Source organism: Spermophilus citellus (genome assembly GCF_964194105.1).
Source record: "Spermophilus citellus genome assembly, chromosome: 6".
NCBI lineage: Eukaryota > Metazoa > Chordata > Mammalia > Rodentia > Sciuridae > Spermophilus > Spermophilus citellus.
Window position 1 is genome coordinate 34424487 of NC_138187.1, and position 15254 is coordinate 34439740.

A 15254-nucleotide genomic window follows, 5' to 3' on the forward strand; every position below is an offset into this window, starting at 1 on the left:
CTACCTGACCACCCACCAGCCGTCCAGGAGCTTATGAATGACCTCGATGGTTTCCCCCTGGGACAGAGACATCTCGTCCTCCTCTACGGCAGTGTAGGCTTTGATGGTGATGTAGGGCTCACCTGGTGGGTGACAGGGCCACAGGACATGATGTGAGGTCCGCCCAGCATGAGGATCACCATCCCTGGCCTCACTCCTACACCCTGCTCCTTCTTGGTCTCCCTCTGCAGGTGCCTCCTGCCACCCACTGCTGGGGTCCACTCTGGCCTTCAGCCCTCTGCCCACTATGCCCAGTGAATTGCCTCCCACCCACCACCACCCACACCAGAGATGAGGAGTCTCATAGCTACCAAGGCCTGGCCAGGCACCCAGATGTGAAAAGTGGGTAGGGGAGCACCCATGCCCGTGGCACTCAGAACCACACAGCGCTGGCCCAGTGTTGGCACCTGCGGCCGGCAGGCCTTTGCTAGGCGTTGGTGTTTTTTTTTGGCAGGGGGTACCAGGGATTGAACCCAGGGGCACTCGACCACTGAGCCCCATCCCCAGTCCTATTTTGTATTGTATTTAGAGACAGGGTCTCACTGAGTTGCTGAGGCTGGCTTTGAACTCACGATCCTCCTGCCTCAGCCTCCGGAGCCACTGGGATTACAGACCTGCGCCACTGCATCCGGCCCTTTTCTAGTTTTTAAGGAGGAGCCATAAATCACCCCCACCCACCATCAGGTGGTGAGCTTCCTGGGCTTTAAAACATGACCGAACATCCTGGCTCCTCCAAGCCCCCTGCTGGCCCCATCAGCCCTGGGCTGCCCGGTTCCACTTCTGGGCAGCGGTGGCACCACCTGCAGGCAGCTCTCCTCCCCAAGCCCCAGGTCTTCCTGCTGGGCCAGCCCCAGGCGGCCACACTGTGACCCTGGCTGACCTCCTCCCAGGTCCCCTGTCTCGGCCAAGGACACCATGATCCATGAGGCCCCGAGCCAGAGGATGGGCCTCCGCCTCTGCCCACCTGGCAATCGGGCCCAAACCCAAAGCAGTCACCCTGGCCTCTGCACATCCCGGGCCCTCCCGCCCCTTCCTCCAGCAGTCCCGTGGCCTGGCTGTCACCTGCATAGTTGGGCTCTGGGTCCTCTGCCTCATCAGGACTGTCCAGGGGCTCCAGGAAGGATGCTGGCACCCAGCCACGCTTGGCCTTCATTTGGCAGAACCACCAGCCTGTGCCAGGGACATGGGGAGGTAAGAGGTGGGGACGAAGCCTGCCTCGGCCATCAGGGTGAAGACACAGACCCACAGACACCCAGTGCACAGATCCCGCAGTGTCACCTCCATGCCCACAGGCTCCGCGTGACAGCGCCGAGCCCCCTTCAAATGAGCTGTGGCCCCCCTATACGGCCCCTGTGGCCCCCCGTGGAACATGTGCGTGGACATGGCAGGGGCCAGGCCCGGGGGCCCCAGGCTGCCTGGCCTTGGTGGGGTGGTGGCTGCAGGGCCTGAGGCCTGCAGCAGGGTGGGGAGCTGACCGCTCTCGCTCTTCTCCACGACCTCCACGATGTCCCCTGTGGCCACGGCCATCTCCGAGGCCGAGTTCTTCCCGTGGTCGGCGATGGCCCGGTACGTCTGCAGGATGATGGGGCTCGTGATATCTGGGGCAGGGGAGGGTGGGGTGAGGAGCAGGGAAGGTGTCCTCTGCACAAGTCACCAGGGCCGCACCGTCCGCCCCCCACCCCGCAATGCCAGGCTACCAGGTGGGTGGAGGTGGGCAGAGAGCCTGGCAGCCCTGCATCACCCAGGGACCCGCCTTCCCGACACCGGCCCATCCCCCGGGCCCTTCTCAGCTGCTGGAGGTGGCCCCCAGTGGCCTTCTCCAGCATGAACCAGGATCCGCTGGGGTCCCCCGGGACCTTGCAGGTCAGGTGCCTCTGCAGGGACTTCAGTCCCCACATCAGCCAGCCCCAGACGCTGCCCCCGCTGCTGCTTGCTAGGAGCTCAGCCCTCCCCCAAATTCTAACTCTGGGCCTCAGAACGCGACATGTGTGGACATGGGGCCAAACTAAAATGAGGCCACAGGGTGGACCTGCCGCAGTCCACCCGCGTCCTTGCAAGGAAAGATGCCCCGATGTGTAGGGAGCCCAGGGAAGGCCGGAGGGGGCCCAGAAGGCCAGAGCCCCCTGGAGACCAGCCTGCCGACCCCTAGACCCTGGGCCTCCAGCCTCGGAACCAGGAGAAAGTCCACTCCTGCTGTGCACGTCCCTCGGGCCACGGTGCCTCGTGTCACAGCCAACAGGCACCACTGGTCTCCGGGCCTCATGGAGGCCTCGCTCAGCTGAGGATGCTCTAAGGCTGAGCTGCCCGGGCCACGCTCAGGAGCCCAAGTCCCACTGCACGGATGGGTGGCCTGGGTAGGAGTCTGAAGTCACGTCAGACTCAATGGCACAGCCGTTCCCATCTCCTGTCCCTACAGAGGTGGTGACTTGGCTGGTATTCTTTTCTCTTTTTCTTTCTTTCAAGACGGGATCTCATCACATTGCCTAGGCTGCCCTTGAACCCCCGAGGTCACGTGCGCCCCCACTCGACAATCCAGACTAGAAACAGTCACACCCTTGTGTTACCCCTGAAGGCCACTTTGGCTCCCAACACCTGTTCATTCACTCAGTCACACGTGTCCCCCAGGCTGCTGGGAGCAGGGGCTGTGCGGGGCTCTGCAGCCACGGGGTGGAGATATACTACCACCTGCACAGTGTCCCCCGGAGACCCAACTCTTCCATGGGACAACACGAGCCCGCACAGCTGCTCTCCCCAGCTGCTGTCTCCCCTGCCGGCCCCAAGCTCTGGGTCCCTGACCACGTGGGCAGTACCCAGGTACCCCTGCTCCTGACCCCGCCCTCTCACCTGCCGCGTTACTCTTGCCATCTTTGGGCATCAGGTATGTCTCTGGCTTCTTCAACCTAAGAAGAGAACAGTCTGGGTCAGACCCTGGGCCTCCCACTGGGGAAGGGAAGGCTCTGGGCAGACCTGCAGGAGGACTTCCCAGGAGCTAAGAAATGAGGGGAATTGTCAATGCAGGGAACAGTAGAGGCTAGATCCTGGAGGGAGGCCTTGGGGAACCACCAGGGCTTCTGCTGGGTCAGCCCAAGGGAGGGGCGTGCAAAGGGCTGGTAGCCCCCCGCAGCCCCAGGGAGGCAGAGGCCCTCCTCTCCTGGCTGGGTGACCCCACACACTGGTGGCTGCAGGTGGCCTTCCCCTGGGGCCTCAAGAGCCCCCTCGTTCCTACCACCTCCTCCCGCCATGGAGCTGCCCTCCCTTGGACCAAGCCACAAGTTCAAGGTCAACAAGTGCAGTCTGGGGCAGTGCCATCAGGCTCTGCCTCCCTTTAGGGACAGACCTGTCCTTCAGGCCCATCCCTGAGTTTGGTGATCAGAGAGAGACTGGTAGAGGCCCCTCGCCCCAGCTGCTTGGAACTCACTCAGCCTCCCAGGTGGCTCCATGCAGGGCCTGGGTACAGGAGCCCAAGACCCGCTCAGTACCCTGTGTCCCTGAAGGACACTGGAGATATGCTGTCACTGTACCTGGCATGACACCCATCCCTCCATCCTCACCCCCCATCACGGATGCATTCAGAGGGTGGAGGGGCCACTCCTGGTCCACAGGCAGAAGGCCGAAGGGTCAGGACGAGACCTAGGACTTTGGGCTTCCCTCAGCACCAGGAGCTCAGAGGAGTCCCAGGCCAGATGACACCACCTGGGTTGGCACCTGCCTCCTCCTTTCCAGCTGTGTGACTGGGACAGGTCACTTGCCCTCTCTGAGCTTGGAGCTTCTGATCTGTAAAATGGGGCAGACCCCACTGCCCTCCAGGCCCACTCCCGCCTTCCCGCTCCTGCCTGGTGGGCGGAGGCGGCCACTTACTGGCTGTCCGAGGGGAGCTTGAGGTCATCCGGGCGCACCTTGAAGAAGTCCAGGAGGTGTGGGCAGCGGGAGATCTTGGCGGGCAGCCCCATGAGCGTGTTGCAGTACTCAGTGAGCGTGCCCTGGCGGCTCTCCACCGCCCGCTGGCCGTCAAACCACCTGGGAGCTGGCCGAGGGGCGAGAGACCAAGGGCGTGAGCACACCCACAAGGTCAAGTCCAAGGGGAGTGCAGGCAGGGGCCGTGGAGGGGGGCAGGGGCCGGGCGGTGGCCAACGCCCTCACCTGGGAGGTGGGGGATGATCCTGCTCTCGGGGTTGATCTCTCCGGCCTCGATGGGGAACATTTCTTTTAACAATTTCTAGAAGAAGAAGGGAAGATGCCGAGGACCTGGCCCCCTTGGACCCCTCGGGCCAGGGACGTCCAGGCCTGGATCCCTCCTCCTCGCCTGCCCTCACCCAGGTCACCAGGGAATCCTTTCCCTCCACCCCGGGCTGTGCTGGCCCCGGTCAGGGCACCTGGCCGTGCGGCCTCCACCCCTCCTTCTTCTCTCTCCCACCCACCCGCCTGTGCTGTGAGTGGTCCCCGCAGTGGGGACACGCGGTGGCTAACATTTCTTGAAAGTTAAATACGGCACCCTAAACTGTGGGTCAGGGACCTGGGTTCCCTTGTTCCCCAGGACGGCGGGCAGGACCCTCCCGAGGACAGAGCCGGGCGGGCCAGTGTCCCCTGCCCACCCCACACTCACGTGGAACTCGTAGATCTCGGTGAAGCGCCGGTACACCACCTTCTCAGACAGGTCCTGCCACTTCACCAGGAACATGTACACCTGCGGGGACAATGGGGACAGTCACCTCACTCAGCCTCCCGGATGGGGCTGCCATGAGCCATGGAGGAAGCTAAAGGTTGGGGTGTGGGCACCCTGGGCGGGGGGGGGGCCTGGGCCACAGAAGCACAGCGCTGGGACCGGGAATGTTCCGGAATATTCCTACAAATCTCAGGCAGAAGGCTTGGTCCCCATGCAGCACTGTCCTGGGGTGGAGCAATTGAATCACGAGGGCCCTGATGTCCTCGGTGGACTGACCCGACAGCTGGAGGTTGTCCGCCGTTGGTGGGAACTGCAGGCTGTCGGGAACGGCCGGGAGCGGGTCCCTGGGCCACGCCCCTGGGGACCATGTCCTGTCCCTGGCTCTCTTGGGTTTCTGCCCTGCTTCCCAGCGCCAGGAGCGCAGCGGCTTGGCTCTGCCGCGTCCTTCTGCCACGATGGCCTGCCTCACCCCAGGACGAGGGTCATGGCGTCTGCCAATCGGGGACCGAACCTCCGAAACCAGGAGCCCCAGATAAACCTCTCCTCCCTCTTGGTCACAGTGACAAGAAGCTACTGACCCGTGAGGCAAGACGGGCAGCTCCCATTGGGGTTAGGATGTGGCCTGTCCCCGAGGGCTCAGTCCTCAGTGTGAGGGTGTCAGGAGCTGGTAGGACCCTTAAGAGGTGGAGGCTCGTAGGAGGGCATAGGCACTGGGGTGCTGCCCGGGGAAAGGATGAAGATGGTTCTTGTGGGACCTTTTGATTAGTTCTTGTAAGACTGAGGTAGCTCTCCGGCTTCTTGTCCTGCCATATGACCTCTCTCCTCTCTCTTGTGCTGCAACCACTGTGGTGCCATCCGCCATGACACCCTCCCCAGAGCCTACGCCAAGATGTTTGGACTTTCAGCCTCCTCACCTGAGAGCTCAGCTAATCCCTCTTCTTCCTAACTACCCAGCCTCAGGCATTTTGTTCTAGTAATGACAAATGAACAGATATCGTGTCTCTGACATTAATTCAGATTCCTCGTCGTATAAATTAGAGAGAAAAGTAGGCCCTCACCCCTAAAGCTGGTGTGGGTGTCACACGAAGTTGGGAACGAAAAGGGGTGTGCCTCAGCCGTGGAAGAACTCAGTAAGATGATGTACAACTGCATTCCTACGAAATGTCCAGACCAGACAGATCCAGAGAGACAGACCGGAGAGGCGTGTGTGGTCGCTGGGGCTGGGCTGGGGGGAGTGGCTGCCAACAGGTGCAGACTTTTCTGGAGGGAGGTGTGGCTGAGAGGTTTCAAGCTGACTTGGGCAACGATTGCACAACTGCGAACACACTTGAAACCGTCGGATTGGGTGCCTGTGAGTTACAGCTCCATAAAACCATTCACAGAACAATTCAGTATAAAAACACAACTCTGCAAAATGTTAGGAGGACATTCTTCAGCGTGCCAAGGAGCAAATCAATGATGCGTGTCACAGTCTGGCGGGGTCTGCAAGTCACTGTGCCAGGCACGAAAGGCCACCTCTGGCTGTCTGATCCCACATCCAGGATGTCCTGCATCAGCAGGGCTGCCGGGAAGGGCAGGAAGTAAGGACAGGGACGGCCGCTGGGGTGGGGAGAGATGGGGAGTGAAGCACCTTCTGGACCCGGATGCAGTTTGGGTCACACAGAGACCAGCCCCCTCCAAACCTAGCAGAGGCACCTTGGAGATTGGTGGATTTCGCTTGATGTAAATTTGGGATCAGAACAGAAAAAACTAGAATACTGAGCTGTGGTTAGTGACATGCTGAGGGATCCAGGACAAAGCCAACGGTGTTTGCGATGTACTTTGAAATGCACCAAAAATAAAATGAACAGACAGGAATGGGGCGTCACTCAGGTGTGGAACCCTGGTTCAGCCCTCAGGAAGCCCTGGGCTCCATCCTCGGGCACCGAAAAGAAAAAAAGTGTACACAGGATGATAAAACCAGTACAGGAAAGTATTCACTAGTGTGTGTGTGTGTGTGTGTGTGTGTGTATGTGTGTGTATTTTTTTTGATACCAGGGATTGAACCTGGGGTGTTCAACCCCTGAGCCCCAGCCCCTGTTGCTATTGATTTTTGAGCCGGGTCTGGCTGTGTTGCCCAGGCTCCCGGCGTGGTCTTGAACTCCTGGACTCCAAAAAGCAATCCTCCTGCCTCAGTCTCCAAGCAGCTGGGACCACAGGTGCACAGCAGTACGACCCTGAACCCAGCTTCAATGGGTGTTTGCACACGAACTTTCATATGTCAACAGCAGGGAGATAGAAGGGACCCAAATGTCTAAAATACGTATGTGGGTAAAAAAAATGTGGTTCAGGCGCATAATGGAAAGTTATTCGACCATGACAAGAAAGGAAATTCTGACCCATGTCACAAAGCAGATGGACCTGGGGGCCGGCATGCAGAGGAGGCAGCCAGGCGCTGGAGGTCAGGACCGCACACTTCCGCTCACGCCAGGTTCCTAACGGTGGCCAAAGGCAGGCAGCAAGCTGTAGGTGGTGGCTGTGGGGCCAGAGGGGGACACCAGGAGGTGCTCTTTACTGTGTGGAGGTTCAACCTAAGATAATGAAAGCCTCTGTAGACGGGTGGTGGCCCCGGGGGAGAGGGAACAAGAGAGTGCGCTCAACCCTGGGAGCTGTGCCCTTAAAGATGGTTGAAATGGCAGCTTTCATTTAGTGAGGACCTAGGAAACTCAGCAAGACCTGTCTCTAAATAAAATATAAAAAAGGGGGCTGGGGATGTGGCTCAGCGATTAGGCACCCCTAGGTTCAATCCCCAGTACCAAAAAAAAAAAAAAAGGCAAAAATTGTGAATACACACACACACACACACACACACACACACACACGATGTCCACAGCGCCCCCATGCCTGGCTTTAAAATTTTTTTTTTTTTTTTTTTTTGAGAGGTTCTTGCTAAATTGCCAAGGCTGGCCTCGAACTTGTGATCTTCCTGTCTCAGCCTCTGGAGTTGCTGAGACTACAGGCATGCACCACTCGGCCTGGCTAATTGTTGTATCTTATTACTCATTACTGTTAATCTCTTACTGGACCTAACTTATATGTCAAGCTTTATATCATAGGTATGTATGTATAGGACATGTCAGGTTCTGTTCTGTCCCCAAATTTCAGGTGTCCCCTGGGGGTCCTGGAACCCATCCCAAAGGACTAAAGGAGACTTGAGTAATGAAAGTAGTTGTAACCCACTGGGTGAACCAGGAACCCAGGTGCCCATGTGGACATAATTGAGCAAACAAATGAGGAGGGAGATCTTGACAGTGAAGTGCAGACAGAATGGCGGTTTATGAAATCACTCTCAGGAGGGCTCCCGTCGTTCGGGCAAGGGTCCTCGGGAACAGGACAGTCCCATCATTTCCGACACTCTCTCCAGAGGTTGGCTACCAATGACAAAGGGGAAAACAGAAGCTCGACCACAGATGACCTTGGAAGACAGCCCAGAGCTGGAGCCAAAAGTCCCTTCTGCAAAAGTGGGACCAGCTGAAACTGCAGGCACCTGCCAGGTCGCAGGAGCCTGGAGTGGCCTCCAAGACGTCCCTGCCCAGGCCGTCCAAACCAATCTCATGGAGGCTTTTGATGAACCCAGACGGACATTCCACAGAGCACCTGGCCTGCCCTCTCCAAAGTGCCAAAGTTGAGAAGGACAAAGACCCGTGAAGAAGGCTCGGGGGATCTGCTCCATTGGCCAAGTGACCACCTCGATGCACAGGGTTTGGTCCTCACCCCCCAAAAGAATGATCCAGATTAAAGAAGACGGTGATGGCTGATTGGTCACAGACGTCGTGCTGAGCCTGAAGACACTAACACCGAGGACACCTGCGTGCAGTCTGTGGCCTGGGGACTGGGGCCTGTCAACACCGATTCCTTGACTTTGGCTGGCGGCCACTGTAGTCATGTAACACGGGGCACCTAGAGTTCATGGCAATGGAATACGGAGCCTTCAGGCCACCCCGAGATAACTCAGATAATCTGGGCTCAGAGGCCGGGGAGGAGGAGGGTGCGGGAGGAAGAGTCGTGTTCGTGTTCTTGGCCCCTGTGCTAAACTGACACAAGTGTCACAATCTACTAAGCAGGGGACCTCCCTGACTCCTCTGGGCTTGGGGACCCAGTGACAGGGTGGCATGTCTGGGCAGGATGGGGACATTTTTGCTCCCCCTGTTGGTGTGGCCCTGAGGAGTTAGACTGTATGTAACTGACACCAGGAGCAGCTGGGACAGCCTGGCTGGGGGCCACCGGGTGCCAGGCCGCGGGGCAGTGGCGGGCGGGAGTGCCTGCAGCCAGGACAGCCCACGTCCACCGCGACCTGGCCGACCATGGCCACCAGCCCAATACCCTGAGACCCCATCCTCACCAGTCCAGGTGGCCCCTGTGTGGCGAGGTGACATCACCGTCCCCCACGGCCGCCCACCAAGTGGTCACGCGCAGTGCTGCTGGGTACTCATGTAGTGCTGGCTGGGGACGAAGCGCTTCTCGAAGCCCAGGAGGGCAACGTGGCGGATGAAGGTGTCCCCCATGGCTGGCAGCGGTTCAGGCTTGGCCTCCCCAGGAGCCGCCCAGGCTGGGCCTTAAATGTGCTGGAAAGAGGAAGTTGGTGGCGACTGTCCCCACTGGGCGGGGACGGGGAGGGCGCAGGAAGGGCCTCACTGCTTCCTTCAGTTTCTAGGGAATTTTTTGAAGCTCCCACAGGGGGGTAAGGGGACGGGGACAGAGATGGGCAGTCACAGGGCATGGGCCAGGCACTCGCAGCAGGATGGCTCCACCTCCCCGACCTCCCAGGGAGGCCCACAGGTGGCCCTGGCGCCCATGTGGCCCATCCCAGGGCCTGTCTCCTGGGGACACCCACTGCTCCCACCTCAGGGCCCTGGCACTGTGACAACCTGGTTTCATCTTCCCACATCTGTGACCCTATCCTCATTTCCTACACGTTGGCCAATGTCACCTCCACTGAGAGGCCTTCCTTGATAATGTCACACAGAACAGGACGCTTCGCCCCCCACCTTCCTGCTCTACTGTTGTCCCCAGCGCCCATCCTGATGTGTCACCAACTTCACTTCTCTGCTGGCCAGAGCGTGCGTCCTGGAGGGCAGGCCCTGGCCCCTCAGTCAAGGGCTCTGGTCCCACCCCTATCACAGAGGGCCCTGCAGTACCCGGGCTATGACCCCCTGCTGCTGAGTGACTGAGCCTCTCCTTGGAGTGCATGTGCACACGTCCCCTGAGGAGCATGCGGGACTGTCACAGCCAGGAGATGTATGGCACAGCTCTGAGTGAAGCCCAAGTTCTGATCAGGGAATCTGTCCTTGTGAGCAGTTTCCTGTGTCCCTTCTCTGGGTGTGCCGGGGATCCTGGCACCTGGGTAGGCCACATGGAAGAGCAGCTTCCTGGAGCACGCGGGGGTCGGGAGGCGAAGGCACCCCCTGCAGCACTCAAGGCCTGGCCTGGAAACCACCTAGGCCAGCCTGAGGTGCTGGGAGCCAGGTGATCTCTGGCTCTGGGGCGGGGACAGCAGCAGGGGCTGGACAATGCGCCCTTCCTTGAGAGGGAACCTGGTTCCCTGAGTGAACTCATTGTCTGAACTTCGAGTAAGGAACTTCAAGTAAGGTCACAGCTGTCCTTCTGTAAGAGGTTGAAAACAGGTTCCGTGGCCCACGCCTGTAGTCCCAGGGGCTGGGGAGGCTGAGGGAGGAGGATGTGAGTTCAACGCCAGCCTTAGCAATATCGAGGCCCTAAGCAGCTCTGTGAAACCTGTCTCCGAATAAAAATGCAAAATAGGGCTGGGGACATGGCTCTGTGGTTAGTGCCCCTGAGTTCAATCCCTGGTTACTGCCCCCCCCCCCCAAAAAAAAACAGAGGTTGAAAACAAATGGGAGACTGAGCAGACCCCAGGCTGGTGGCTTTCCTCCTGCCACCTCAGCTCCGCGTCCCCTCTGGTCCCGTCGCAGGTGCCGTGGCCTAGAAGGATCTAGGCACAGGACTGCTGCAAGTGGCCTCTGGCCTCAGCACTTCCTTCCCCTCCCAGGCTTCCTACTCTTGAGTAACTGCCCGGCCAGGCCTTTGGGTCCTGGGGACACCAGGCCTGGCTCAGCTGCCACCCTCCTGCAGCCTCCGGAGACCTGGCCTTGTGCCTATGTGACCCCTGGCACAGGCCAGGTAGTGCCAAGAACATTTGACCTTGTAGTGACCTCTGTGAGCAGGCCTTAGGTCTTTGTCAGGGTGACGTGGGATTCATGTGAACGCACGGATGGAGCACTTTGGTACCAGATTATTATTATTTTTTTAAGGAACTGAAGGCCGGGGGTGTAGTCCAGTGGTACAGTGTGCACTGAGGACATGCCGGGCCCTGGCTCGGAGCCCCAGTACAGTGGGTGAACACCTTCCCTGCCCCACAAAGAGGGATGAACAAATAGGTAAGGAGATGATGAATACAGACTTTTTGTAGGGGAGGAGATAAAATTTTTAAAAACTTTAAAAAATTGTGAAATAGGGCTGGGGTGCGGCTCAGTGGCAGGGCGCTTACCTAGTGTGTGAGGCCCTGGGCTCTGTCCCCTGCACCACATAAAGTCATTTAAAAGATGTGAAATATGTAGAAAACTGCAGTTTAGCTAAGCAGTACGAATTATGACTGCTACAGACATCCAGGGAGCTGTCACCTGGGCAATGAAGCAATACCCGAGTTCCCCAAGTCCCTAGGTCCCCAGCAGGAAGGATTCCGGGTCAGGTGCAGTGTTTTGCACTGTGATAACAGCTTCTCTCCAGGACCCTTAGTGCTGCACTTCACAGATGGGAGAAGCAAGGGGGAGGGGTCACAAGGTGGCCCAGCTGGCAAGCAGAGCTGGGCCTGGAACCCAGGCCCGTCCTCCAACCCCACAGCCCCCTCCCCACCAGCCTGCAGGAAGGAGGGAACTTCTCACACCAGGCCAGACGGGAGGGGAGGCAGGGAGGACCTTGGCTTCCCTCAGGCCACTCTCGGCTTTCCCCAAATGGGCTGGTCTGGTCATTTCCTTACCCAGGAAATCCCCGAGACTGGGCCAGTGGACAGTGTGGAAAGGGGCTTCATGTCTGGAAACCAGGCCCAAGCAGGGCCCTCTGGGATCTTCTGCCAGGGGAGGTGATCTTTGTGGTGGGACACTTCTTTTGAGGCCTAAGACCCTTCTGGTGCCCTTCTTAGGGTCTTGACATCCTGATCCTCTGCCAGGCCACTGTGACAGCCCTTGGCCAGCCCACAGAACAGTTCTAGACAGGCCCAGAGCAGCAGGAGGGGCCCCGGAGCCAACTGCTTGGCCGGGACACTGGCTCTGTGGGGCCAAGGTCGCAAGGGCAAGAGGTTTCTACAGGTTACTCATAGGGGCTCCGCCTCCCAGGGACCCCAGTTTCCCTTCAGCACAATCGTGTGGGACGTGCCCTGCTGAGCAGGGATAGACACCTGGCCACTGCATAGAGGACACAGGCTCAGGCCACGCCACTGGCCCCGCTGCGTGGGACTCTTCTCTAGGGCAGCTCACGGTGTCCTTGGGTCTCTGTTCAGGGGCACTGGAGGGAGGGGGACCCAGGCCCCTGACAGGCCCAGTGGGGAGGGCAGACTGCTGGGCTGTGAGCACTCCGACCCCGAGGCTGGTCCTGACAGTCCCTGGCCAGTCTGCTTAAGCCCTCTGGGTCTCAGTTTTGCCAACTGTACAAGGGCACTGACAACTGTGCCCACCTCCTGGGCTCCTGTGAGCACTAAGCAAGGTGAGGTGCCAGGGCTGCCTCCGTGGTGCAGGGATGCAAGGGGAGGGGCAGTTCCAGGCCAGGGGTCAGGGGGTCTTGCTGCAGAACGTGGGCCTGTTTCAGGTTCAGCCGGCGGGGCAGCAGCACCTGCGGTGGGGCAGATCTGCCCAAGCTTCCTGGGCCAAAGGCCAGGCTGGTGGTGGAGGTAGTCTGGAGGCTGCCCTGGCCACGCCTATCCCACTGCGCTTCTGTCCTCTGGAAATACCTGTGGGAGAGATGGGGACTCTCCAGGCCGCCCCGCCCAAAACCTGGCTCCCCTTGCCCTTCCCGCTGCCCTGCGGCAGCACTCCCAGCCAGCCCAGCAGCTCGGTACCATCCGGGGCTGAGAATGAGCCCAAGGTCCCTTCAGGGCGGGCTGGCCACTTTTGCAGTTGTCCCCAAGAGTGCAGAGCCAGCAGTGGTGGGATGCAGCCTGTCACTACCCAGGGAGACCCAGGGCGCAGCTGGCACAGGGCATATGTGGCTTTGAGGGACGCACACCAGGGTGTCCTGCCAACCAGACCTTTTGGAAACCTGCCTGTGGCACACTTAGGTCCTGGCTCCTAGGGGGGCCGCCACTGCACAGCAGAAGCCCCAGTAACGCCGCCCTCTTCCTCTGCAACCAACGAGGCAGGAAGCAGCTTCACAAACAGGTGTTGTGTCACCGACTTCCCCAAAACCAAACCACCAGCAAGGTACAGCGGCCTCAGGCCCAGAGGGAGCACCGCAGCCAGACAGCCCTTGGTTTTGGCCAGTGTGCAGAGGGAAGGAGCCGGCTGGCAAGGCCCACAGCACCTGCCATGAATCAAACCTGGAGCAGAGGCGAACCCCAGGATCAGGGAGCAGGGCAGTGGAGTCCGCACTAGAAACAGATGCCTGAAGGGTCCCCTCCTCTCTGGGAGCACATGACATCTTCAAAGCATGCACCACAAGTCCAGAAACTGGGGCTCCCTTCCAGGGGGTGAGTGCTGGACCCTGAGTGTCCAGAGGTGCACACTTGGTGACAATCATCTGCCCACTAAGAGTCAGCCAATGCCAGAGCTGGTCGCCGTGTGGACATGGCCGGGGCTAGGCGCTGCCTGGGTGTGGCCAGGGCTGGCTCACCGTCTTCCTCCCCTACAGACCTGCTGGCTTCTGGGGCAGGAGGCAGATGTGGGGGCTGAGGAGGCCCAGAACCAGCACCTCCGTCTGAGGGAATGGAGGAGTGCCACCCGGGCCCCAAGGCTGCGCAGGCCCAGACTCAGGCCTGTGTAGGGCGGGGTGTCAGCTTCCTCCAGAGCCCTGAACCTCACTACATAGGACAGTTTGTGCCAGTTGCCATCGCCCGCCTGTATGCTGTGGCTGGGGGCAAGGGCCGTTGTTTCTGGTGCCAGGCGGCTGGCTGCCCCGAAGGCCCTAGGCAAAGGCCACTCCAGGACAGAGCTTGACCCTCAGGCTCTCCCCCAGGGCTTGGGGGCAGTGAGATTTACCCTACTTAGCCAACAGGACTGAATTCGTACCGTCCAGGGACACAGACCTGCTCCAGGAGTGGGGTCTGCAAGGGTCCCAAGTCACCTGACCACACTGGCTAGTCATCCCATCCCGCCTTGAACTACCATGGAATCACGTTGTCCCACGAACAGGAACACGTCAGATCTACCTCAGAACCCAGACACGTTTTTTTTCAAATTCAGATCTAAAGGCTAATGGGCAAATCTCACCTCCTAAATAACCGTGCTCCTTCCCACTGGCCTTCTCAACAGGGGGGCCAGGCCTCTGTGGGGGCTGCTGGGCTCCAAGCAGGCCACAGCTTCACTGCCACCATCTTAAACAGGCCTGGCCCCTCTGCCATGTGCTGTGGCTTGGGCAAGTGCCCCTGAAGGCCATGGTGCTGCTGAGGTGGGTCCTTAAGGAGGTGGGGCCCCAGAGTGGAGTTGGCCACTGGGGCTGTGTCCTTTAGGAAATACTGGGACCCCTACCTCTTCCCGTCCCTTGTGCTTCCCAGAGTCCACGAGGGCAGCTTCCTCCCCCAGCCCACCAGCCAGGTGTGGCCTCATGGCCTGACCAGCAGCAACTAACTGGGTCAGACGGAAACCTATGGAACCACCAGATAAACCCTTCTTCCAAGCTGATCATCTTCAGTATTTTGTTATGGAAACAGAAAGCCAGCACAGTGTTGCTGCTGAGGGGCAGCCTGGTAAGGTGGCCACCCCGGGACACACAGACGGCCAGGAAGGGAGCTGGGCAGGCCTGCCCCTCCACGCCTGTCCAGGTCACAGAACATGCAAGAGGTTGGAGGTGCTCCTCACACCTGAAAACGCAGCGGCCTGAGCCTGGGCAGAACGCTCAGGAGACACCTGTCACTAAACCCTAACAGGGGCCTGCGCATAAAGCACACAGGGGCAGACCTCTGGTCTCACAGGGAGGCTGCCCTGCTGTGGGGCGGGGCGGCAGAGCTGGGCACAGGGAAGGCCAAGTTAAAGGAAGCTGAGATCCTCCCAGAGCAGCTGGCCTCCCCATGCGGCTGGCAGTGCCCTCCCTCTGCAGAGAGGGGTCTGGCCTACAAAGCGCTCAATGCGCAGGGGCTCCACCTGGAACCCCACCACTTGGGAGGCTGGAGCAGGAAGAGCATGTCATTTCAAGACTAGCAGAGGCAACAGTGAGACCCTGCCTCAAAAAACAAGACAAAGGGGCTGGGGATGTGGCTCAAGTGGTAGCACCCTCGCCTAGCATGCGTGAGGCACTGGGTTCGATTCCCAGCACCACATAAAAACAAAATATAGTGTGTCTACCTAAAAAA

At 59.5% G+C, this 15254-nt stretch overlaps 1 protein-coding gene across 1 annotated transcript; it reads right to left on the minus strand.

The window, feature by feature from the left end:
- On the minus strand, positions 1-7171 carry LOC308652105 (neutrophil cytosol factor 1-like; the record flags this gene model as incomplete). Its single annotated transcript, XM_081299808.1, has 8 exons — positions 7081-7171; positions 4643-4723; positions 4180-4255; positions 3898-4063; positions 2884-2939; positions 1515-1637; positions 1102-1209; positions 1-122 (listed from the first exon to the last, which is right to left on the minus strand). Exons 1-8 carry the CDS (start codon positions 7114-7116, stop codon positions 1-3), a joined length of 768 nt encoding a protein of 255 aa, XP_081155934.1. The 5' UTR covers positions 7117-7171.
- Between the last annotated feature and the right edge of the window lie 8083 nt (positions 7172-15254).